The 24358-nt window shown below is 41.1% G+C and overlaps 1 protein-coding gene across 1 annotated transcript in view; it reads left to right on the forward strand.

Moving 5' to 3' along the window:
• Positions 1–21915, forward strand: part of SLCO1C1 (solute carrier organic anion transporter family, member 1C1) — a 22735-nt gene extending 820 nt beyond the window's left edge. Inside the window, exons 2-14 of the mRNA XM_009879661.1 lie at positions 2595–2736; positions 3550–3682; positions 4302–4423; positions 5943–6089; positions 7201–7299; positions 8073–8315; positions 9475–9639; positions 12953–13148; positions 14203–14368; positions 14814–14998; positions 19187–19251; positions 20500–20617; positions 21693–21915. Coding sequence (XP_009877963.1) covers positions 2595–2736; positions 3550–3682; positions 4302–4423; positions 5943–6089; positions 7201–7299; positions 8073–8315; positions 9475–9639; positions 12953–13148; positions 14203–14368; positions 14814–14998; positions 19187–19251; positions 20500–20617; positions 21693–21915 — 2004 coding nt within the window. The remainder of the gene's footprint in view (positions 1–2594; positions 2737–3549; positions 3683–4301; positions 4424–5942; positions 6090–7200; positions 7300–8072; positions 8316–9474; positions 9640–12952; positions 13149–14202; positions 14369–14813; positions 14999–19186; positions 19252–20499; positions 20618–21692) is intronic.
• The last annotated feature ends 2443 nt before the right edge of the window (positions 21916–24358 follow it).

Below are 24358 nucleotides of genomic sequence, written 5' to 3' on the forward strand. Positions count from 1 at the left end.
TCGGGTGAGGTCTCAATAAATACAACGGTGGGATGAGACAATTTTGAGTTGTATGGAAAATGAGTCTCTGGCCTTGCCCAGTTCTTTTCATCTTACACAGTCTTTATTTCTGTTGGTTTTCGTCTCAGACACACACACATCTACTAGTCCAGCTCTCAATACAGTCAATGACTTCAGCAATAGTTGACCTGAAGTCCATCAGTTATGCAAAGCAGTTAACATATTGTGGGATTAATCGAGTTTGATGACTGCTATAAAAATATATTGAATCCTGAATCTTCTCCTCGATTTTTTCTGATCCTGTAAAGGCCCAGAAATTGAGTCCCATTTTGAAATAGGAGATGAGGTGTATTAGTTAAATGTGTAGCATAATAGTAATTCTAGCATTGTTCCTCCATTTGCTGCTACAATAATCCGATTCCCTCATTGAATAAACCTTCAGTCACAGATTAGCCAGTCAGGAATCAGCTTATTAGCTCCAAAAATAGAAAAGCAATAATATTGCAGCTCAGTTTCTTTCTGTTCAAAAAAATTGTGGCTTCTGGGAACCCAAACTGATATGATTAACCTATTCTAGTTGGGACTTAGAAAACCTCTTTTTTTGGGTGAACTAAGCCCTTTTCAGTTCTGATTATGACTTGGTGAGTCAGTATGAAATTATTAAAGATATTTCTAAGTCACAAAAAAGTCTACTTCAGCTCTGTATTTGCCTAATGTGTCAGCGAAACAATATGCAGATTCAACAGGTTGTTTTTACCAATTGTCAGTCTTCCCATATGTTAAAATTGCCTTTACTAACCAGAAAGACATTGTGAAATACTTACTTACAGTCACTGACAAACCACAGAAGATGTCAAATTCTGTACACCTTTCTGTCCCAGCTCAAAATCAAGAGCATTTTTTCCACCACTGCACCTGGTCTCCAGCTCCCTCCTGGGACAGTGACAAATCCAGTAGAAAAACTTGCGCTAAAGAGAGACAGAGTTGTTTGAAGTTCTAGTTTAACCTATATGATTTTCCTGTGAAAAACCATATTTGCTTTCACATGTTGCTATTTAAAATCCAAGGGCATTCATACACAGAAAACATACAATATTACAGCAATCTTTTTACTAGAGGGCTTTTTGAGAGCCTCCAATGTAGGAAACAAGAACCAAATACTGTTTATTTACCCACAAATGCTTCTGAAAGAGGAATAACCAGCACTGGATAAAGTATGTTGAATGTGACACAGAGATATATTTGAACCTTAATACAAGAATTTGCATTCAACAGTGATGCCAGTGTTATTACCAATGTGCCTTGTCAAATGAGATGTTGTAAGGAGTGTTGCACTGGAGGTGAGTGCATTGCTTCAGAGCACCTGCTTGCTGGAAACGTGATTGCTCAGAGAGCAGGTCTAAGGAGTAGGACAAAGGTTTAGAACTCTCTTTATACAAAAAATTACTGTGTCCTTTTCAACTTCTGGTTTAGGGTCTGGTGTGGTTTTTTTTAACAACTTTTATAAAGAGCATCCCTATATATTCAGTCAACACAACCTGTATCTGAAGGTAGACAGCAATGTTGTGGATTCCATGACCAATTGCATGGTGCGTGACTATCCCTGGAGCTTGTAAGCGTAGTAAGTCTGCATTTACTGAAGGCAAATTTAAGCAATAGCTCTGCAGGACTGAAACAGTTGGTGCTAAGGACCCTGCACTCCCACTCTAAGCATTTCAGGGTGGGGAGATACTTCAAACCAGCTCCAGGCTTGTCCCAGAGACTGAAGAGCCATTAGCTGTTGAAGTGAATGTAGTGCTCCTCTGGAGCACATCTTCCAGTTTAATTTCATGTAAAAGGGATTCAATCTGCACATTTGCAGTATGTACCAAAGTGCAGTGAAGGAGGTGGGAGTTTCATTTCCAGAGCCCACTCCTGAGTCAGACTAACAGACTAATACATCTATAGCCATAGGTAAGAGAAAACAACTGCCTCTGCAAAACAGAAGGTTCTCCCCCAGCAAAATGCAGTGTGCGCTCAAAAGAAAATGTATGTATTAGAGCTGACAAGAAATCTGGTGGGGAAAGGACGAGCCTAGAAGAGAATTGCCTGGCATGTCACTGTTCAAGTCATGCTGCCATGTCACAGGTGGCAGAGACTTCTCCCTCTTGGCCACCCGGGGCTTTGGTGGGAACAGCTTACCAGAGTTGGGCTCTAAAATCCAGCTGTTTGCAAAAGCTTATGTTAAAAAATGCCCAAACAACAACTCACCTCTCCACCAAGCCATACTTAACATTTACCCTTATTGTTATTGTGTGAGATATCCCCGCCTTAGAGACATCAGGAGGGTGATACTTGTCTCCATCTTTCAAAGCATCAGTAGTTTTGGCGTATACCTGAAATTAGCAATGGTTAATACCAAGTTCATTTTATGTCATTACTGCTCAAAAGAAATGGAAAAACAGGCAATCTAGCATTTCATAAAAAGTAGGAGGTATATTGACGTGGTTATTTGGGAAAAGAAGAAGTGGGAATGTAAGACTTGTTTAAAAGTAATTCATAAAATAAAGCCTTGTGTACTACCTGATTTTAATCACTGTCAATTTCCTTCACAGATATTTCTTGGTGCACTGTCTTTTGTTTATTTTGCTAAAGCACTGTCAGGAAGTTATCTAAAAAGTACTATCACACAAATAGAAAGAAGATTCGATATCCCTTCCTCTTTGGTTGGCGTTATTGATGGCAGTTTTGAAATTGGTATGTGCTGTAGAAAACCATTTTTGTTTTCGGAAAAAATGCAGTGATGCAATTTTTTGTGGAAAATGATTGTATGAATCCCCTTGAACCATTAAAACTGAGCAAGATTCGCGTAGTAAAAATCAGCATGATTGTCAATATGATTATGTTGGATAGGATGAGTTTGCTAATAGAAGCAATTCAACGTAGTGCTAAATATTTCGTAATTTGATAAGCTTAGTGTCTGACTGATTAGTACTAATAGAAATTTTGACTGTTGAATGAGAATTTACCTGCACAGATTTCTGCTTTCTCTTTCTTTTGTCAGCAATCCGCCTCCCCCACAAGTCTTTGCCCTTTGTGGTTTACTAAGCAGCAAGAGTACAAATCTTGAACTGTAATCTATGTTCATCGTCCAGTCCATCCCTTTTCTCTTGCACTAAGGTTTTCAGCATGACATTGCCGCTTGTGATTTCAGATTACTGAATGTATCTTGAGGGTGGTTCAGTGCAATGTGGTATTCATGGGATTGAAATCTTGGCCTAAGTGTATAAAGCTTTGATTCCTTCTTTTCCTGCTTTCCTGGATATTATTGTCTTCAGCTGGAACAGTCCTCCTCTTTTCCAGTTGCTTATCCAAAAGTTTACGGTCTTCTTATCATGGAAGGCACTGAGCTCCTGTAAGAATGCCTGGAAAGAGGAAGAAACACCAGCCCCTCATGATCAGCCCTCTCCCCCTGAAATTGCTGCCTATACCACACACTAGGCTTCATTACTTTAGGGGATCTCCTATCAACAAGCTGTAAAACTCAGTTTTCCTTTTGTACTTTCAAAGGGAACCTCCTAATCATAATTCTTGTAAGCTACTTCGGAGCGAAGCTTCACAGGCCGAGAATAATTGGAGCAGGCTGCTTAATTATGTCAGCTGGAACATTCCTAATTGCGATGCCCCAGTTCTTCATGGGACGGTAAGTGCAAAGTGATTGGTATTTTCTGATTGGGCTATGCACACTGGATGTTAGCCTGCTGAAATATTTAGGTATTGATTGTGAAGATGCCCACAGAAATAGACATATGTGGATGTGGTTACTCAATTTAATATTTGTTATGAAAAGACTTATTACTGCCGAGCAAACAATTTAACATATATGCTATTCTCAGTTGTAATCAACTTATCATTTTATTGGTCTGTGATCTTGATCAGCCACATTTTGACATGGTTTAAGAATAGCTGAATCTTCTAGTGATGAAGTGGTAACTAAACTCAGGAAGACAATCTGGGTACCAAACTCAAGCCAGAGGATACACTCTGTCTGATAACGTCTTAGTGGGGATTCATGTATCATAGCAGAGTGAAGTGCCTGTTAAACTGAAACACATCACTGTGGCACAGAAAGAACCAAAGGGACAATTTTCAGATACTACTGCAGTATAAACTAAGTTCCACTGTAAACCATCATTAGCAACACTGGATGTCAATGAAATCTGCATTTTAGTGCTATGGGCCTATCTTACATGGCAGTAACAGATCTGTTTGCTTTTTCTTATAAGTTGGGACAGTAAAAACCAACTTTGGTTTATAAACAGATACAGGTATGAAAGATTCCCTTCCACCATCAACTCAACTGTCAGCATCTCCCCATGTCTGCAGGATAAAAGCCAAACTCCACTCTCAGCCTTGGAAAAATCTCATACAAAAATAAATGCAGGTGAGCATGATGTCTTTTAAATATTGTGAAAAGCACACTAAAATACATCAAAAGGATCTCTCATGCAATGGTTTATTAGAATGCAAAAAAATAGTAAATGGGAATCAGATAAATCTTTCCCACGAGAAAGCCAGATCCACTGGCTGGGGCAAATTTATTAAAAATAAATATATAACTGCCACTACCCACTGCCAAGATGTTTTTTCAGGCTGTAGCCTTTCCTCCAGCCTTGCTGTCTCCTCCAGCAACTTTCTGCAGCTTTGTGGCTTGCATAAACACCAGACAATCTCCCATGGGGACCTTGGAAAGTCATGATCTTCCCTCTGCCAGGAAATGTGCCTTTGGATCCTCACCCCACTGGAAATAGCTGCTTGGGTCTCCCAGCCTGCAGAGCCCCCTTCTTGTTTCTCTCCCTGCCCGTTGACCCCCATTTGCACACTTGGAAGGTGTCTCCCCTCTGGGTGAGTTGAGCTTCTGGTGGGCAAGGAGCCTTCCTCCTCGATGCCTGGCCAGGAGTAAGCTGTGGATGAGCAAATCAAGGTCATGAAATGCATGCGTGTTTGCATCCTTGTACCTGTGAATTAGATGTGACTGGTACTGTTCACTATCAACAATGTTTCCCAAATCTTTCCATTAGGAGATCCCAATTTTGGTTAGAAGGAAGTGAAAAAGGTTTCTAAAATGGGATGTGGCATCAAATTTATAAAACTGGCCAACTTCTAATATCATTAAATCATAGAATTGTGTAGGTTGGAAGGGACCTTTAAGATCACCGAATCCAACCATTAACCTAACACTGCCAAAACCACCACTAAACCATGCTCGTCAGCACCACATCTACCCGTCTTTTAAATACCTCCAGGGATGGTGATTCCAACACTTCCCTGGGCAGCCTGTTCCAATGCTTGATAACCCTCTCTGTGAAGAAATTTTTCCTAATATCCAATCTAAACCTCCCCTGGTGCAACTTGAGGCCATTTCCTCTTGTCCCATCACCTGTTATTTGGGAGAAGAGACTGACCCCCACGTTGCTACAACCTCCTTTCAGGTGGTTGTAGAGAGTGATAAGGTCTCCCCTCAGCCTCCTTTTCTCCAGGCTAAACAATCCCACTTCCCTCAGCCGCTCCTCACAAGACTTGTGCTCCAGACCCCTCACTGGCTTTGTTGCCCTTCTCTGGACACAGTCCAGCACCTCAAAGTCTTTCTTGTAGTGAGGGTCCCAAAACTGAACACAGTACTCGAGGTGCGGCCTCACCAGTGCCGAGTACAGGGGAACAATCACCTCCCTGGTCCTACTGGCCACGCTATTCCTGAAATCTTTGGCTGAAGCAGTTAATGTTAAGCACGTGCTCATCTCAAGCTGATTGGGTTAAAAATGCCATCCCCACCGCCACCAAAATATTTTTCACAGTTTTCATACTGGTTTTACCACATTAGAAGTGATTTAGAAGTCCTGTGCATTCGGTGTCAAAATGTTATGAAAAAAGCATCATTGTTGTTTCTCTCGTCATGTACCCAGGATGTGAAAAAGAAGCAGGCTCTTCCATGTGGATCTATGTTTTGCTGGGAAATCTTTTGCGTGGAATAGGTGAAACTCCTATCCAGCCTCTGGGAATTACATACATTGATGATTATGCCATTGAAGAGAACGCTGCCTTATACATTGGTAAAATAAATAATTCATTTTCTTTTTCCTGATGGATTTTACCTTAGAGGAAACTGAGTCATTCTGAATAATGGAATGAGTGTTATTGAATTAACTTGCCCTGATTGTTTTGTTTGCATCATTTCCAATATTAAAGTTTATTTAACAGTCGTGTACACTCAAGGGACCAAGTTCCCTTTTAATTATACCAGCACAGTTCCATTATCTTAATTTGAGGAAAGAATTTGACCTTAGGTTCCTGCTGTTACCCTAATCTTCCTAATTCTTCTGGATGTGGACTGCTGAGCCCCTGTGCACATTCAGTTCTCTGCAAAGTGATAAAAAACATGTACTCTTTTAAGCACTTAAAATAGAATTTCGGCAGGCACTCAGAACATTCCCGCCAGATTCACATAGAATTAGAAGCAATAGTGCTGAGGCTCTGAAAAATTGGTAGCATTGTTTTCCTGTTGTGTTCATTGTCTGAAGAGCTCTGCACATTCACCTGTGATATTACCAAAAATTCCTTCTGCACCAGCATCCTGTCTTGACAAGTTTCCAACCTGGCAAAAGGCAAAACCTTAGGTTCTCTCTATAAAAGATTCAGTCTTCCCAGATTTCCAGATGCATTTTGAATATTCAAAACATGTAGAAAGTTTTGCTGAGGATGTATTGAAACATGTTAATATTGGGTACTAAAACAAAGTGATTTTTCAGCCTATTCAGGGCCTACCACAACTTAAAGTGTTCATTTAACATAAATAATTGCCATTTGCTTTTCAGTTACTTTAATCTAGTCAGCTAAAGAGTTTCTAGCCATCATAGATTGGTGATATTATTGACTTGAGACCATTAACTTCCCTGACTTTTTCTCCTTTGGGTTGAATTTCATTCTTTAGCTGGACAATAAGAAAAATGTCAGTGTAGTGGGGGAAATTTTATTGTTGGATTTTTTTCTTCCTGAAAATGTTCTGATTTCTGTAACTAATGTGCCAGAGACCAAAGGTCGGCTGAGAATTTTAAGACTGTATCAATTGTTACCCATTACATGTCATACTTTGTTTTTAGGTGCAGCGAGAACTAGTGCCCTTTTTAACTCAGAAGAGTAACAATCCCCTGTTTTCTATTGCAGGCTGCGTACAGACAGTTGCAATTATAGGGCCAATATTTGGCTTTCTTCTAGGATCTCTGTGTGCCAAACTTTATGTTGACATTGGCTTTGTAGATCTGGGTAAGTCAGAAAACTCAGATTTTAAAAAAAATCAGTCTGGCTCCAATATGCCTATTTTAGGTCAAGAACTAGTTATCGTCTAGGCATAAGGAGCTAGTGGGGTAGAGCGGGCACTTTATGAAATAAAAAGGAAGACAGCAATGCATGTCCCATGCAGAAAAGGCTGTCAAGAAAGATGGGTATGGAGGAAGTAGGAGGCCTGACTCGTCCTCAGCCCCAGCAGATCTGAAGCTGGTGCCTTCCAGGAGATGCCCTGGTGAGGAGTCTCTGGGATCAAGAGGTGAGGGGACTGAGGCTCAGGATCCTGCCAAGAGCACCGTGTGTGCACTTTGTAGTACATTGTCATTGCCTGGAAAAGAGGTCTTGCAATGGGTACCAGGGCTCTTGATTCCCTTCCTGCCAAGAAAACACCTTCCACCCCTTTTTTTCCCTGGCACTTTTGTGCAGAACAGCCCAGCTAGGAGCAAAAGTTTGGCCACCGGACTATCTCATGTCCTGGTCCTTGCAGCCTCCCTGGGGATGTGTGAGTGGCAGAGTTGGGAACCCTGTGGTGTCAGGGGACAGCTGCTGCTATGTCACAGGAATCAGCAAGTCCTTATTGCAGCCCCACAATTGCTCCTCTAACACTGATAGAGACACATGGCACAGTTAAACCTGGCAAGAGGCAGGGGGTGGACTCCTCTGGAGAAAGTCCCTGCAAAATCACCGTCCTTGTTATCAGCAAACATTCCTGAAAAGCATTTATTTGTTTCTCCTTTTTTTGATTTCTCCAGACAATATCACGATAACTCACAAGGATGCGCAGTGGGTGGGAGCCTGGTGGCTGGGTTACTTAATAGCAGGCACGATTAGCGTTCTGGCTGGCATCCCCTTCTGGTTCCTGCCAAAGCACCTCCCAAAACCAGAGAACAGAAAGGACTCCAGTACCTCTTCCGAGCAGTCAAAGTTCATCACTGAGGATAACAAGGAACAACACAAATCTTATCAACAAGTGAAGATTGCTGAGATGGCAAAAGGCATGTCACTAGAGTTTCTTTCCTCACTGTTGAGTCTCTCTCTCTCACTAGATTTTATACTTTATGTTTTCTGAGGCTCTGTTTTAATGGCCTCAGAGTTACTTTTTTCCCCTCACGTGTCATTCTCCACCTAACTCGTATGTATAAAAAAGGGTCATAGAATCATCAAATGGTTTGGGTTGGAAGGGACCTCAATGATCATCTAGTTCCAACCCCCCTGCCTTGGGCAGGGACACCTTCCACTAGACCAGGTTGGTCAAAGCTCCATCCAACCTGGCCATGAACACTTCCTGGGATGGGGCATCCACAACTTCTCTGGGCAGCCTGTTCAAGTGTCTCAGCACCCTCAGGGTAAAGAATTTCTTCCTAATAACTAATATAATCAGTTATCTTCCTAAAATCTAATCTTTCAGTTTAAAACTGTTACCCCTTGTCCTGTTGCTACATCCTCTGATAAAGAGTGTCTTGTCACTGTTCCCTGTTGTATGCAGAATTTCTCCAGCTGAGATTTGTAAAATTACACTAGTGGCCCAGCAAATATCACGAAACTCTGCAAAAATGTTTCATTCCCAGATCTTGACTGTGGCAGAAGTGGGAGTCAAAAATATGACAATCTCAGTTTCTGCCAAACCTTTCTCTTTAAGGTCATTCATTAGAAAAACACATACTATATCTGATCAGATGGGCACAGGCTAGATACAGTATTTTAGGGGCTGTCTGGATTTAGACATGGGCTGTTTTGCACAATAACATTTCCTTGGCCCTACTTTGACAAAAGCATTTTCCCCAGTACTTGAATCTATAGATCAATATGTCTGTGCTTAATGTCATCTGTGCTGAGCTCCCTCTGCCGCCAAATTAAGCTAAAAGATGCTGTGGCTCTCGAGGACACATAGAAATCAAATCAGTCCTGTTTTATGATCGAAAGAAGATATCTAAAATAAGATGGCTCTTCTGGAATAGTGATGCTTAGTATTTTGCTCCACCATTCTCCCAACCAGAAACGGGGGAGCTCATAGGAGCATCACGGGACTTCATGGATTCTTTCTGAAATGTCCTGCCATCCTTCTTTGGAAGGTGCAAACATGTTGCAAAGCATTATTCACAGCAGTTATTCTCTCTCTGGCCTGGTTGTCATTTCTGCCATTTTGTCTTGCAGATTTCTTGCCGTCACTGAAGAACCTCTTTGGAAATCCAGTTTACATTCTGTATTTGTGTGCAAGTATCATTCAGTTCAATTCTTTAATTGGCATGGTGACGTATAAGCCAAAGTATATTGAACAACAGTATGGGCAAACATCTTCAAAAACTAATTTTGTTATAGGTAATTCTATATCTGCTTCTTGATGCCTTAAAAATTGACATTTTAGCAATGAAATATATATAAATATAGGAAAAATTGGATTTTTTTAGAATATGTTTATTTATTCTCCTTTCTTTTCTGGCTTTAAGTAGGAACTCATAGAAGGTAAGTTATTTCATTTCTACTTTAGCACTAGTTAGCTCTGAGTTTATCTATGTAAGTGTTACTGCAAAAGATTTCACAATTTTATACTTTATTCCCATTCTACGGGAAATTTGAAAAATAATGTATGTACATCACAAGAGAATAATTGAAAAGAAAATTCATTTTAAAATACTTTACATAAATCTATCATCAGACAGGTCTGATGGCTTCCCATTCATTTCAATGAAATGAAGACCCACTCAGTGAGTGTTAAAGGACTGACCATAAAGTAGCTGTGATATTGCCAGTGATTTCTTACTTTCTTAAGAGGTTGGTGTTAAATAAAAGGAAGTCAAAGTCATATCAATGACCACATGAGAAACTTAACATTATCTCAGTGCAATGCCGGTGAAGGAAAAACATGTATTTCTGCCGTAATTTTACCTAAGAGCCTTTCTCTGTCCTGAAGTTTATCTATCAAACCCTCCCATACAGCACCAGAGAGAGATGCTGCTTCTGCCTTTGGGTATTGAGGTGGCCATTTTTGGAGATGTCTTCAGGTTGGTGAACTTCACTGCACAGTTGCGGAACCTGCAGGCTTGGGTTCAGTTCCTGAGGTCCAGGGATTCGATAGCATTAGACCGCAAAGAGGTTTACATCCGTCCAATACGGAGGGAACTGCCTTGTTTCAGAGCAGCATTAGTTGCACAGCAACAGAGGTACATATATGCAGAAAAGCTGTATTGATCCATTGTGCTATGTTAATTCCTTAAAGATAGAGGCTGGAATTTCCTGGCACAAAACTCCTAAAAACGAGGAGAAATCTTCAAGCGTAGTCAATGGCCAGAGAAAGTCCAGAAAACAATCCCTACATTCAGTACAGTGCTTCTCATTGTATTTAAAGATTTTCTGGAGCTAAGCTTTCAGGTATGTGCAAACTAAGTGAGGATTAAGAGCCATCTGATTTCACAAAACTTAGGGGCTATATCCAACAGAGAATGTGGGATGGCTTGGCATGGGAAGGATCCTGCCTGAGTGGCCATCCCTGCAATAAGGTGTTTCACCTCCTGCCTTTACCACTCTCTCCCAATCCACCCTTGCTAAGAAACAAACAGCAGCAATTTCCCTTTCTTGTCCTATTTCTTCTTGGGTTTTGTTTTGTTTTGTTTTTTAAAAAAAACAATTTCTAGCACAATCTCTCTGATAGATATCAGAATTGACAGAGTAATTTGAAGCACTGTAACACACAAAAAAAATATCAGCTGGAGGTCATGAGGGTATTTCTCAGTAGTCCCAACCCAAGGCGCTTGCAAGAAAGTAAAATGCCTCCTTCTGTGTTTGTATGATTTTCCTTAAACATGCACGCTTTGCTCCCCCCTCCCCTGATGCCGGTGTCAAGCAACGGAGTTGCCCACAAGGCTGTGAGACAAGGGCATGAACAAAAAGGGTGCAAAGAGGTGGGCAGGCAGAGTGCGGGTACTCTCTGGTGCATCACACAGCTCCCAGTTCCCATTCCAGTTCCCTCTTACAAGCAAAAGAGAACAGGGTAACTCCATTTACATATGCTGCATTCTGGATGCTGTTTCTGAATCCCCTGAAGGACAATTTTCACGTATGTGCGGAGTGAAAAATGCCGCCCCAGTAAAGCTCCCTGAACCTCACCAGTAACTGAACTGGGCTCGTGTACTCGGCCAAGATACTGACTCCTGTGTCTGCTAGACAGAATCAGGCTTTTTCTAATGTCAGACTAGCATCTCTTCTAAACACTGATTTTTTTCCATGTGTGCAGGTGGATCAAACACTGACTCAAGCCAGAAATTTGAGTGATCCCAGTGCACTTCCTAGCAGGCAGATTAGACTCTAATGTCATAAACTGGTGTTTTATACCAGGTCATTTGAAATCATGTTGTAATACTTCCAGTCACCTGAACAAACTTCTGAAACTTCGTCTGCTGTATGAATGCATGTATGCTTTGGTACTTGCTTGTGTTTTGTACACTCTCTCGGGTCAGCACCGCTAGGTGTCAGCATGAATTAAAAGCTGCAAACTGCACACCCAGCCCTGTGGAAGAGGGGAATTTAATGTGCCGGAACTGGCTGGTAAAGCTGGGAAAATAATTTTCAGTAACAATGAAATCCAGCAGAAAGCACCTTGCTTGACTGTGCAGTGCCATTTACTGTGGTCTCTTTTTTGCATGTACTGAATGGGAATTTTTTTTTGGTCTTGCTGTCCATGTCTATCAATATGGACACTGCTTTGAGCAAAGCTGTCCAGGTAAGGATTAATGGCCACTCAATTTTAAATGTTTTCTTCAATGTTCTTCCACTTGATTGCCCGACGCCTGATAGAAGAGAGAGACCATGGGGTTTACCTATGTTTCTGCTGTTGCAACACTCACCTGCGGGAGCATTTCAGCAACCAACACCAGAGAAATTTCCTAACTCTGCTGGGCACGGAGGTGATGACATACCACTGGTTTTCCCCCTCTTGGAGACTTCTCTAGGGGATCATTGGTTTCATAGCTGAATCAACACAGAAAAAGCATGTGTTGCTCTGGGTTTCGTAACACTGTAGGTAAAATGGAATTTGCCCTCTAGGAATGAGCAGTTCATGTTCCTCCTGTCAGTGGAAAAGGGAAGGAGAGGAGTTGCCCTGGAAAGCCAGAGTGGGGCAGCCCCAGAGAGTGGCCCTTGTTGCTCCTACTGTTGATATATGGGTGAAAAATACAGGGAAGGTCTATAGCAAAGCCCCAAACTGTGCAGTGGGACTGTGGCTGTCTTGGCTGCCCTAAGCAGCACAATACCATTAGGTAACTTCTCTGTGCCCAGAGCACCTCTTGTGAGAAACAACACTAAAAGTATTTGAATTAAGACCACAATGATCCCTCCACCAACAACTAACAATGGAGTAAATCATCTAGCTTAAGAAATTGGAAGATCATCATCTAAACCTTATACATAATCTCTCCGTCAAAGAACTGGCAAAGAAACATTTCCCTGGGAGCAAGTTTTAAAAGCAGTCCCAGCACCTTCGTAGGAACAATCCAAGTCTGAACAAATAAAACACCCCAACTGAATTTCTTTCATATTTTGTTGCTTCATCTTATTGCTGCTGCTGTTTTTGTGGCTCAAAAGGATAGCCCATTGAGCTGGGGTTTTCATTAACACAGATTTTTCTGTTTGATTTTAGGTCTTATCAACATTCCTGCGGTGGCCTTTGGCATATTCTCTGGGGGACTGATCATGAAAAAATTCAGAATCAATGTTTTAGGGGCCGCAAAACTCTCCCTGGGATCATCTTTCTTTGGTTACCTTTTGCTCCTTTCATTGTTTGCGATGGGCTGTGAGAACTCGGATGTGGCCGGACTGACCGTGTCATACCACGGGTATGCTGGGAAGGGCACGCTTCAGCATAAAGTGCTATTGCAAACCGAACTCCTACCTCATTTTATTCCACAAAGTATATATTGTTGAAAAAAGAATGACTGACCTAAATATGCTTCCCAGAAATTTGATTCAAAGCAGTAGAAGCCGCTCCATCTATTCCAGTGGGCATTGTGTCAGAACACTTTCGTGATTGTTGCCTTCAGCCCAGAGGGGTTTGTGCCACAAGTGCAGATTATTTTTCTGATTACTTTTTAATTATTATTTCCATGGGACCCATCCTTTGAGCCCAGAGATTTCTGGAAATGTGAGGAGCTCAGTAGGGGGTGTGAGATTCAATTAATCGTTCCTTGACTCTATGTACTGCTGAACAACCCACGGCATTTAATAGCTTGTGAACCCAAAACTTGAGGATTCATGGATTAACCATGAGTGAGCTATGAGGTACCCCTGAGGCTAGCACTTTTTGGTCACTTTTGCCCATGATATTACTCTGTAAAGCTCATTTTTGGGGAGGAGTTTCCGGCATCGATTCCACAGGAGCCCTAGGAGCTGCTCCACTGGTGACTTCAGCAGCAGCTGGCTGAAGTTGGCAGAGGTCTGTTGTGCAAGGTGTCAGACCCTCAATCTGGATTAATCCTATTCTGGATCATTTCCTCACTAACTTCTAGAGTGACCATTTCCCGTGAGTAACTCGCTCCCCTCTTTGCCACTGGAGTAATCAAACTTTTTTGTCCATTTTTGTTAAAACTGAATCAAGCCTCAAATAACTAAGATCTTAGAAAATCTGAGGAAACGCATGAATAAAAATTGTTAGCTGTCCCCCTTGATAAAGTAGTTACTATCTCACAGTAGGTGGTGTGATATTGTGAAAACCTTTTGATAGCAGAGAAATAAGAATTTACACAGCTGCATGGATGTGAAGAGACAACACCTTAATGGACTACAGGGAGCAGGTCTGGCCAGGTGCGCCTGGCAGAGACTATAACCCAGGATTTGATAATGATTTCTTCCACATCTGCTAGAAGGCATCATTGCAATTTCTCTTTTTCCCAGAACTAAACAGACAACTGATTACGAGCAAGCCCTGTTTTCAGAGTGTAACTCGGGCTGCCTATGTTCCAAGAACGACTGGGACCCCATCTGCGGGGAAAATGGAGTTACCTACATTTCTGCTTGTCTCGCCGGCTGCCAGGCATCCAATGGCAGTGGGAAAAACACCGTAAGACAATCTTTCGTTTCCGTATGTGATGTGGTAGTTTTCCTAATGCAGCCAGTTCTGTCAAAGTAAGTGGATTAAAATTGAGTAAGGCATGTCCTCTCCAGCCCTAAATGCCTCAGGGTTTTTTTAGCAGTCTGCCACCCGTATTTAAACCTTTCTCATTTGCTGTTTCCAGCAGAAATCTGAAGCAGAGAATGTAGAAGGGGGATTTTTTTAGCTGTTGGCTACCAAAACTGTTTAAAAAACCCCACTAAATAAATTTATCAATAGTAGATACTTTCTTTATACATCTTTTTCCTTCAATGAACAAGTCTTCTCCTTTTGAAAAACATTTTCCAGTTTGAATTTAAACTTTCGGCTATGCAGAAAAGCATGATGTGCAATCCCTGAATATCCACTTCTCCGCTCTTTAGGTTATCATACACCTTTTCCTGTTGTCCTCCAGGTATTTTTTAACTGCAGCTGTGTGGGAACCTTGGAATCGCCTTCACAAAGCTCCTCAGCTGTGGTGGGACCATGTCAAAAAGGAAATGAGTGTCCAAAAATGTTTCTGTATTTTCTAGTAGTATCGGTTATCACTTCATATACTTTGTCAGTAGGTGGCACACCCGGATACATACTGCTTCTAAGGTAAGAAATCATTTCTGCAAGCATTACCAAATGTTTTCAAGGTGCTTTGACATATGTAACAGGGTCTCCTTCCCTACTTAGTATTGTGAAATGTTTTCAGCTATGCAAGGTGGCTTTTAAAATTTATTTTATTTTTACTATTGAAAAGCATCCTCATAATTTGAGAATGAGTTTTCTACCATTGAAGCAGCGAGGTGCCTATGATTTTTCTCTACCAGCAATACCTTTCTGGTTTTAAGCATGATATAGCAGACCTGGTTATCATTTATACCGTTCCACTTCCTGTAAAACCTTTTACATTACCTGAATGGTGTTAAACCACCTCCATGCAGAGGAAATTAGCTCTGCGTGTGCCAATGTGTGCACAGTTTCTTCACTCACTTTGGATACTGATGCACAGCTACACAGAGGTGATCTAACCCAAAGCCTCTACGCACACTCAACTCTTCTCCTCTAGTCCATCTTATTATCCTATATAGCTGTTCTGTCCCAGATTTCTCTCTTCAAAATAAAGATAGATTTAGCATGATTTTTTTTTCTGTCATAATAATCACGGGTTTATTAAATGTTTGTCCCAGGAGATTGTTCCAATACATATTTAACTGCTGGAACTATCTGTCCATCACTGAGTGTAAGCTTTTAAGCTAATTTTAGAAAGTGCAAAAGGACTATAATACTTCCAGTGATTAATCTGGATTTTTGTCAGCTTCTTGTAATTTTTGGATTCTAAGAGCTGCTCCACTCTATTTTGGAAAGCTTTCTTTCTCAGTTCCTCTTTCCAAATTATTTCCAGATGGGTACATTCTACTTCTCAAACAAAACAACGGTAAATACAGTTCAACTAATCTTCATTATTGTTGTGCTTTCTTACCCCAAAATGCTCTTTGTTTTTGAATGAAATTTTCTGGAACAGGCCCCACCTCATTGCCAGTGTCTTTATATCCCATCAAAAAAGCCAGTGCTAGAACTGCCTGAATATAGGCTATGTGGAAAATCCTAAAGAAAGAAATTAACTTCAGTTATAGTTCCAGCACAGTCCTTGAACCAGAAGCAATATTCACTTAGAGACTTTCAGAAAGGGCTGAGGTGAGGATCCTTTCCCACTCCCCCCTCCAAACTCTGCCAGTGAGGTACATGCCTTAAACCATATAAGCTGCATAGCTTTTCCCACCCACCTTGTAGGTTTACCATTGAGTACTGCGGAAACACATGGTATCTCTCTCTCTCTCCCTCTCCCCGAGGAGTCACTCCCAGAAGAACAATCATATTATAATCCATTTTAGACAATTTTTACTGAAACTTATGCAGCACTGAAACTGCCCATGCACCAGGAGGAGGATGATTCACGAGTTGAGAGCTTGTAGCAAAGCCTCCAGGACTTCCGCCAGATTGCCCTCTGTGGTTGCTTCTGACACAGGGGGATTTTTTTTGTTGTAAAAATATGGGCGTAGGGTTGTGTGGAGATGCAGTTTCCTTCCTATTTCCCTCCACATGATGTCCCCTTTCTACCCATAAAATATGTGGCAGAAAATGTACAGATGGGGTACCAAACAGGGCCTTAAAACCGTCGTTGCCATACTTAGCTTCCTGCTTTCCATCTTCTCTCCACTGCAGAATGTCTGTCAGGAGATGTTCATAGTTGAAAATCTAAGAGCTTGAATCACACAGAGTTGCCTGGACTCCTCAACCCTAAGAACATGCTCTCAGGGGACTTGATACTTACTGGATTTATTTAGAAAAGCTTAGAGAGGTTTTCAATAGCGATACTAAAACATTTTGTTATATGAAATCAGCAAAACAGCTTTATTGGTTCTGCTCCAGAGCTTTTATTTCTGTTGAAAATCATTTTACTTTGAAAGTCATTTAATTGAAACTGAGAAGTTATGTGTTTTTCTGCTGGACTGAAGGCACCTGAACCTGATGTGCAACTAAATAAATCATGTTTCAGTAAGTTCAATCCTTTTTTTTTCTTTCGTTTTTTCTCTACAACTGACCTGTGGGCACAATTCCACTTTGAGCTCACGCTTGATTTTATGAAATCCATCACTGACTAGCTTTCCCTGAAAATCTGTCTAAACTGGAAGAGTGCTTCTGTTCCCAGAAAGAAAAGAAATGCTCTTTGAAAACAAATAGTCCCAAGGTCAAGTTGCAGACTTCATTAGGTATTTTTCCAGTTATCTGTTTTTAAAATTTATTCAGTATTCAGTCAGCTCTGATAAGATTCCAACACTTATGCAAGCTGTTGTTTTCACATGAGCAGATATCGTTGCACCTGCCATGGAGCACAAATACAGCTAAATCCCTAAAAGCCTATAAGATTTAGTGACATTTATTTCAAGGGTTTACATGACTGAAATCATTGAAATATGCTCACAGCTAGTGACCGAGTCATTTGCTGATACGTCTTTTTAGTGGTATCAAACTAATGACAGGGAAAGCCCTGAAGTTTTGAAGAAAAAAAAAAAAACTCTGCAATTCAGATAGATTTTGTTTGAGTACAAGCTATTAATAGGAGGTGATTAGGCAGTGAAAAAGAAGTCTCAGATCTCCCTGAGAGGTTTGGCTCTCACTAAGGATCTCAAAAGACTCTTGTTTCCGTGCAAAGACAATACAGATGCTTGAACATATTTTTTTTTCCCTCTTAAAAACATATTTTTTGCAGGGTATAAAACCTATGGACGACATAATAAATATCCAGTTATTCGGTTTATTTGCCACTTTTTGCTTTCTACGCCCTCGCATTTGGTTCAAAGGGCTTCTAGGCTGAGGCTTGCTTGCGTAACACATATCTGATAGGAGGGCAAAACACTGTTCTTCATGCTCAAAATCATATTACATTCATGCCTGCGTACATTGCAGTGCCTGTATAAGCCACAATATAACAGACTGTATGATGATAATCCATGATTAAAAATTAGAAAATAAAATTTAGAAAATTAGAAAATAAAGCACCCCAATTACAAAATGAGATGAGCACAACATTTTTTTGACTCTGATACTTCAGTGTTGTGTTCCATAGATGTTCTTCATGTCCTTTTCCATTTTCAGTAAATTAAGGGAAGATGACCCAAATATCATTTACAACATGGGTTCTTAATGCTGTTCTTGTGGCTGCATTGGGAAATAATAAAACATCACTAGTAGGGAACAAAATTGTTGGTTCTGCAATGTGTTTATGATTTTTAAAAAGTATTCCCGATTACACAAATTTCTGCAGAAGATGAGTCCATCCTAGTTCAGAGCACATAGACTAGACCTCCAAAGTGCTATGTTTATCCATAGTGACAACTGAATTTCAGTCCATTTTTTTTCTCTTTATATTGAATAGAATGATTGTGACAAGAGGGAGTTTTATCACATGATACACATGTCTTACTCCACATATCAAGCACGTCCCAGTTTAATCATGTAACTGGGACTACTGACATGCTTAAAGTAAAGCATGTACTCAGGTTCTTGCTGGATTCAGTATTGTAATAGGAAATGTAATACATGCTGGGTGAAACAGCACGCTTGAGCAGCTGGTGAGGGTAGCAGCAGATGAGTCCTACTCATTTGAGTGGCTCCACATGCATACTGCTGCCAGCTTGAATGTAAAATGCAGCTGTTCTCCCGCCTACCACTGCCACCCTCCTAGAAGAGCCAGAACGATGACCCAAGGCTGGAGCAGGGCTGATCTGGAGCCAGAATGATGCTGGGCCCCTGCTGCAAGATGAGAAAAGTTCAAATGCAAATAGTCTGTTCGGTCAGAGAATGGCTTGGAGGATTTACCTTTACAGGAGGTGTGAACCTGATCCTAGATACAGTGCAACCAGTGCCTATGTTCCTTACACGAGCCTGTGTCATGATCCACAATTTCAGAGAGTATTTAACTGAATAAGACTATCCAACGATGCATGATTTCACAACCATTTTTTTTGTCCTGCATTAGTAACTTCTAAGTGGTGGTATTATCTGAAAACGCACCACCTTCTTAAAATGTGATATTGAATATAGATATTCAGAATTCCTAGATACAATTCTGATTTTATGACGTTATTTATGTATTTCTGTAATTCTGTTAAAGTCACTGTCAGTAAGGAGGAAAAAGTCACATTTCTTCCCTTTATCTTGCTTTCTATTTGTGTTCAAATTATCCACAGTCAATTCTTTATTTCTATTTAACACAATTTTTTTTTTCATTTTTAGATGCATTAAACCACACTTGAAATCATTTGCACTTGGTATCTATACCCTGGCAATAAGAGTGCTTGGTAAGTCCACTTGTACTCTTGGGTCTATTTTAATGTACTTCTCACTAATCATTTGTCCTATAATTAAACTTTGATTGTTGGAAAGAACAATGTCTAAATGACAAGTTAGTATTATATGATTTTTTAAAAAGAAACTAGGAAAAGAGTTGAAAAAAGGAAGCAACTTTGTAGTTCATAAATCTTATAACTGTCTTCGGTATAATAAAAATATATACTGTTAACGTCCATAGAGGTGGCAAGTGATCCTTCAGACTATGAAGCTAACATCAAAATTACTTCCTGTCTCTCCTTATGCAACAAGAAGCATAACAGAGCAGCTATGGATCAGAATTTGTGATCCTTTTTCAGGCATATTTTCACTAGTTTCTAAGGGAATTAATCTAAGTACAGGTGTGCCTGAGGGCAGGGTTCACTGCAGCCCTGTGGTGGAGCCACCTGTAAATTTTCTCTAAAACCAAAGGTACCATGAGATGCCGATGAACTGGGAACTCTAAAATCCTCCACGTTTTTGTAGAAAAGGTAATAATTAGCAATAAGCAAGTCACTTATTTAAATAGAGCAGACTTCGATGAGCAGATGAAATGACATCAAAACAAGCTGTTGGCTGCTTTCTCACACTTTTGCAAGCCAGGAGTTTCCCTCCAGGCTTACTTTCTTCTCCAGCAACCATGGCAGCTTTCCAGGTTGCACAGAGTCCTTGATGTCCTCATTAGCACCTGAAGAAAGGCTTTTCCTTTCCATCACCCACAAGCACTGCAGTACGTTTCCCCCCTGCCACAGTAGGATCTCAGGGTACTTGTAGGATACTTCTTGCCCCACTGCAGGCTCCCAGTCCTGCTGTCTCTCTCCCTTCTCACTCCCCCAGCCAAAAGACAGGACGGACACACACCCCCAGCCTGAACAGGCTCCATAACTCCCAAGAAAGGAGAAGTATTTCCTTGTTTTTTTTCTGGAGGGGTCTTGCAGGGTGAGGAAACCAAGCCACGGCCAGCACTCCTTCCGTTGACTTCCACAGGCTTTTTGATGTTCAGCTGCGTTTCCTCCCCACCCCGATTCCCCACGGAGAGGAAAGGGCAGTGTGTGCCTCAACAACATCAGGCATGACTTCTCGAACCAGCAAACAGCGTGGAAGCGTCATTGCTGTTCGAATGTATTATTTAATGTTTTACATGACCATGTCTTTAGATCAGAACTGATCACCCTGGAACATAACCTTCTTGCCTCTATTTGTTTGTTAAATACACCCAGCGGGAATTCCAGCCCCAGTGTATTTTGGAGTGGCTATAGATACCACTTGCCTGAAATGGGGAAGCAAAAGATGTGGGGGAAGAGGAGCGTGCAGACTCTACGACTCCAGTGCACTGAGGTAACGCTCTTCTCCATTTGTTCTTTAACTTGTGTTCTTTAAGTACATCTACACCTGGCACTGGTAGGAGAATTTCTGTCAGAAAATTTGAGTGAAAGATTTTATGTGAAGTGAAAGAGTCTGACTAGTAATATTAACAATAATGCTCAGGTTTTGGCATTCTCATTCTGTTTAGCCTCTTTTGGGGGGGAAGTCATCTTATTTCAATATCAGCTGTAAATATTTAAGTCACTTGATTTTTTGCCCCAAAAATATTCAGTTAAAACCTCAATTTTATGCTAAAGCTTCCCCCATTTTTTAACAACTCTGCTGTGAGATTGTGTATGTGTAAGTAAGTAAATAAGTAAATAAGTAAATAAGTAAATAAGTAAAAGGGCTGTTAAACCTCATCATTGTTCCATGTTGGAGCTGGACCACAAAAAGGAAAGGAAGGGTGCCACAAAGCACACTTGGCTTATGTAGAGGCTTAAGTGCAGTGTTGTCTTTATCAGTTTATTGCCAGAGGTGAAAAATTATCTGAACTACGTTAATGAAAGGCATTACCAGAAATGGAGAAAAATGGTAAAAAGAAAATAAGAGAAGAGGTTGCCCTTCCCCCCACCCCCAGGAAAAAAACATTTGGGGAGGGTACCTCTTGTTTTGAAAATTTGAAGAAAGGAACAAAAGCTCATTTGGGATTTATTACTAATAAACCATAATGATGTTATTGTTGTGGCTGTTGTTGTTACTGTCATTATGCCTGTAAAGCAAAAATACCATCAAATGGTCTTGGTATCACCAGTACTGTTTATGAGGCAACTACAAAATAAATTCATTGCCCTAGAAATATTCCCGTTATTCTCACTGAAGCACATTGGGGTGGAGGAGGTCAGTCAATGCCTGAAACGCTTTCTTGGCCACAGACCACCCCATACCTGACCTGGGTGAGCTGGCAAACTCTAATCTCCAGGGTCATCACTTTGCTTGAAGAGCTTTCTTACTCAGCCTTAACGCATGAAAATATGAATGTGTCCTTGATGCCTTCTAGTCGTATGTTGCCTTTGAAATAGGCTCTGATCAATCATTTCTCTCTCAGGTACGTGTACCTGGGGCTGACTTTGGTGTTGGGCACGGTGTCCATTTTCTTCAGTGTTGCTGTCCTTTGGGTTCTCCGGAAAAGGTCTTCTCCACAAGATGAGACCCTCTCAGCCAACGGGGAGAGAGGCACCTGTGGGACAAAGAGCAGGAAAGATAATTTTGTCAATAGTGACCATTTAATTCAGACAACTTACTGGCCAGAAAAGGAGACTAGACTTTAGGAAGACTGAGATCTCCACTGTGACTTTACTCAGTGAGTGGTGCTCCAGGCAAAAACTCGTCATCAGTGAAGCGGTATCTTAGTATCCACCCTGAAAACTTTCACCTTCATGTAATTTTCACTGTAACACCAAAAGCAAAGACAACCATTTTAGCACACGTTCAGCTCTGAATACACTGCTCACCATTTGTCCTGAGGAGTCAGTTGCCACTCAGGTGAGGGGATTTGTTGTGGCTGGGGAGGTGCAGCTTGCTCCCTCGCTGAGAAGCCGGTTTTATGGCTGCCCCTCAACCCCATCCCTCCTCGTCAAGCTGCAACAGCCGCTGCTGCCCCTCAGCTTCCTTCTGTGTGTGAGGAGTAGTGGAGAGGCTGCAATGCATCTGTCTCCACCACAGTATCAGCTGGAGAGGAGCTGGCACACAAAACCCAACTTGGCAACCTGGAAGGTGCAGGGGTATTTTGCACATAGTTTGCCTTTGCAAGCGGTGAGGCATGGGGCAGGAGGAAGGTGGTTTGCTGGAAGGACAAATCAGCTACAGGCTCTGGGCATCTCGTGAATTCAACCCATAACACTTAGGACATCAAATGTTGTGGTTAGGGATTATTTTTCGACTATCTCTGTTGTAGCACAACAATAACAGCAATAAAAGCTGGCACTGCAGTCAAAAGGACCACAAGAGTATTGTCCAAAGGAAACTGGAATAAAAATAGAGCTCTTTTTAGTTTTCCAGCAGTTTCTTGTTACTTGCTAGTAGTCAGTGTACTGAATAATTCCATGCATTTTATGCAATGTAATAACACCATGGTACAAGATACATACGATTTATTTTTTCAAAAGCTATTACAAGACAGCTTGGGAACAATAAAATGAGTTCAAAGACCAGGTGATTTGGGGCTTTTCCTTCTAATTTATTGCATTTGCTAGCTGAAACTAAGACTTGTGCCATAGTACCCCTTCATATGTCATGTTTGCAGTGTGACAATATTTGGTATTAAATACATTTGGGGTGGGGAGTACAATGGAGAGCAGTTTAACATGGAACAAAATCTCAAGCATGCTTGCACTGAAAAGGATAGTAATAGCACCGCTACATATGCTGCCTTTTAAAGCAACTAGCATTTTAGAGAACATGATGATAAATAGGCTTCACCCTTCATCATAATATTGGCAAAACAATCTCATGTCACACCACTTGCATCTCAGCAGTGACTGTAGGCACCCTGCTGCCTAGCTGACCTTGCAGGTCAGAGGTAGATATGGAGCATCACCTGTGGGATGCATGAGGAGGGGCAGACATAGAAGAATGGGATTTACTGAGCTTTATCAATGATAAATGTTTACAGTGTGCCATCAGGGAACAACCTAATCCATTCAATAAGAATCCTAAGAAGGAGGATGTTGCTTAAGCACCAAATATCTGCAGAAGGTAAGGATTTAAAGCCATCACTTGAGAAAATGCAGTTGTCAGAGGAAAGACCAATGCCACCCACCATTTGCCACATGAGTGAGTGTTTAGACAGTGGCTTGGAATATGGGAGACCCGGTACCTTGTCCCAGCTCTTTGTCCTTTCAGGTGAGTGTCAGAGGATACCGGCAATGGGGTACTGGAGAGCTGTGGCTGTTCACTTTGCCTTGTATAACTAAATATTGAACTAAGCAAAAAAAAAAAAATAATAATTAGAAGATTTGTCAATATGGGACTAGCTGAAGAATTATGGCTAGAATGAACCACAAAGATTGACATTCCAGTCTCAGGTCTCATTCATACTACATCATCATAAAAACAGAAAAAAATGCCAGACTGCATCAGCATCCAGGAGTAAGAGAGACGCTTGGAGCCTTCCATAGCCTCCTTGGGATGGCACTTTTCATAGCAGTGAGTTGCCAGATCCAGTGAGAGAAAGGGACAACCCAACTTAAGTACACACTGGAATAAAAAAGGAGGGATATCTGCATTTCACTCAGTGCTGGATGTTGTATGTGTGTCAAATAAATGGAGACAATTCCTAATTTGTGAATCAGTCCGAGCAGGGTTTATGGCAGGGACACTGTTGCTCAGCAATAACGAAGTTGCCACAGAGGCAGGTCTGTACGTGCCTGGCAGCAAGATGGCCAGGAAAATTCACTGGCTTACAGGACAAATAAAGAAATTAAGAGAAATAAACATAACCTACTCTAATTCAGAAACAAACGGGGAAAAAAAAATCAACCTCTTGGGTTATCACCTAACTTTATGTATGTAAACCTGTATTTAGTGAATAATTCTTTTAAAGCACGGGCTTTCTTTCCATGCCCCATTTTCTTCACACATGAAAGGAAGAGGAATGCTGTAAAAGAACTATATAAAGGAATATATAAAATAATTCGGTAAGTCTTATTTTCATTATGGTTTAAAAATGCACACTCTTTTCCTCTCACACTTCAGCAACAATAATACTGTAAG

This window comes from Charadrius vociferus, unplaced genomic scaffold (assembly GCF_000708025.1).
Source record: "Charadrius vociferus isolate BGI_N301 unplaced genomic scaffold, ASM70802v2 scaffold90, whole genome shotgun sequence".
Taxonomy (NCBI): Eukaryota; Metazoa; Chordata; class Aves; order Charadriiformes; family Charadriidae; genus Charadrius; species Charadrius vociferus.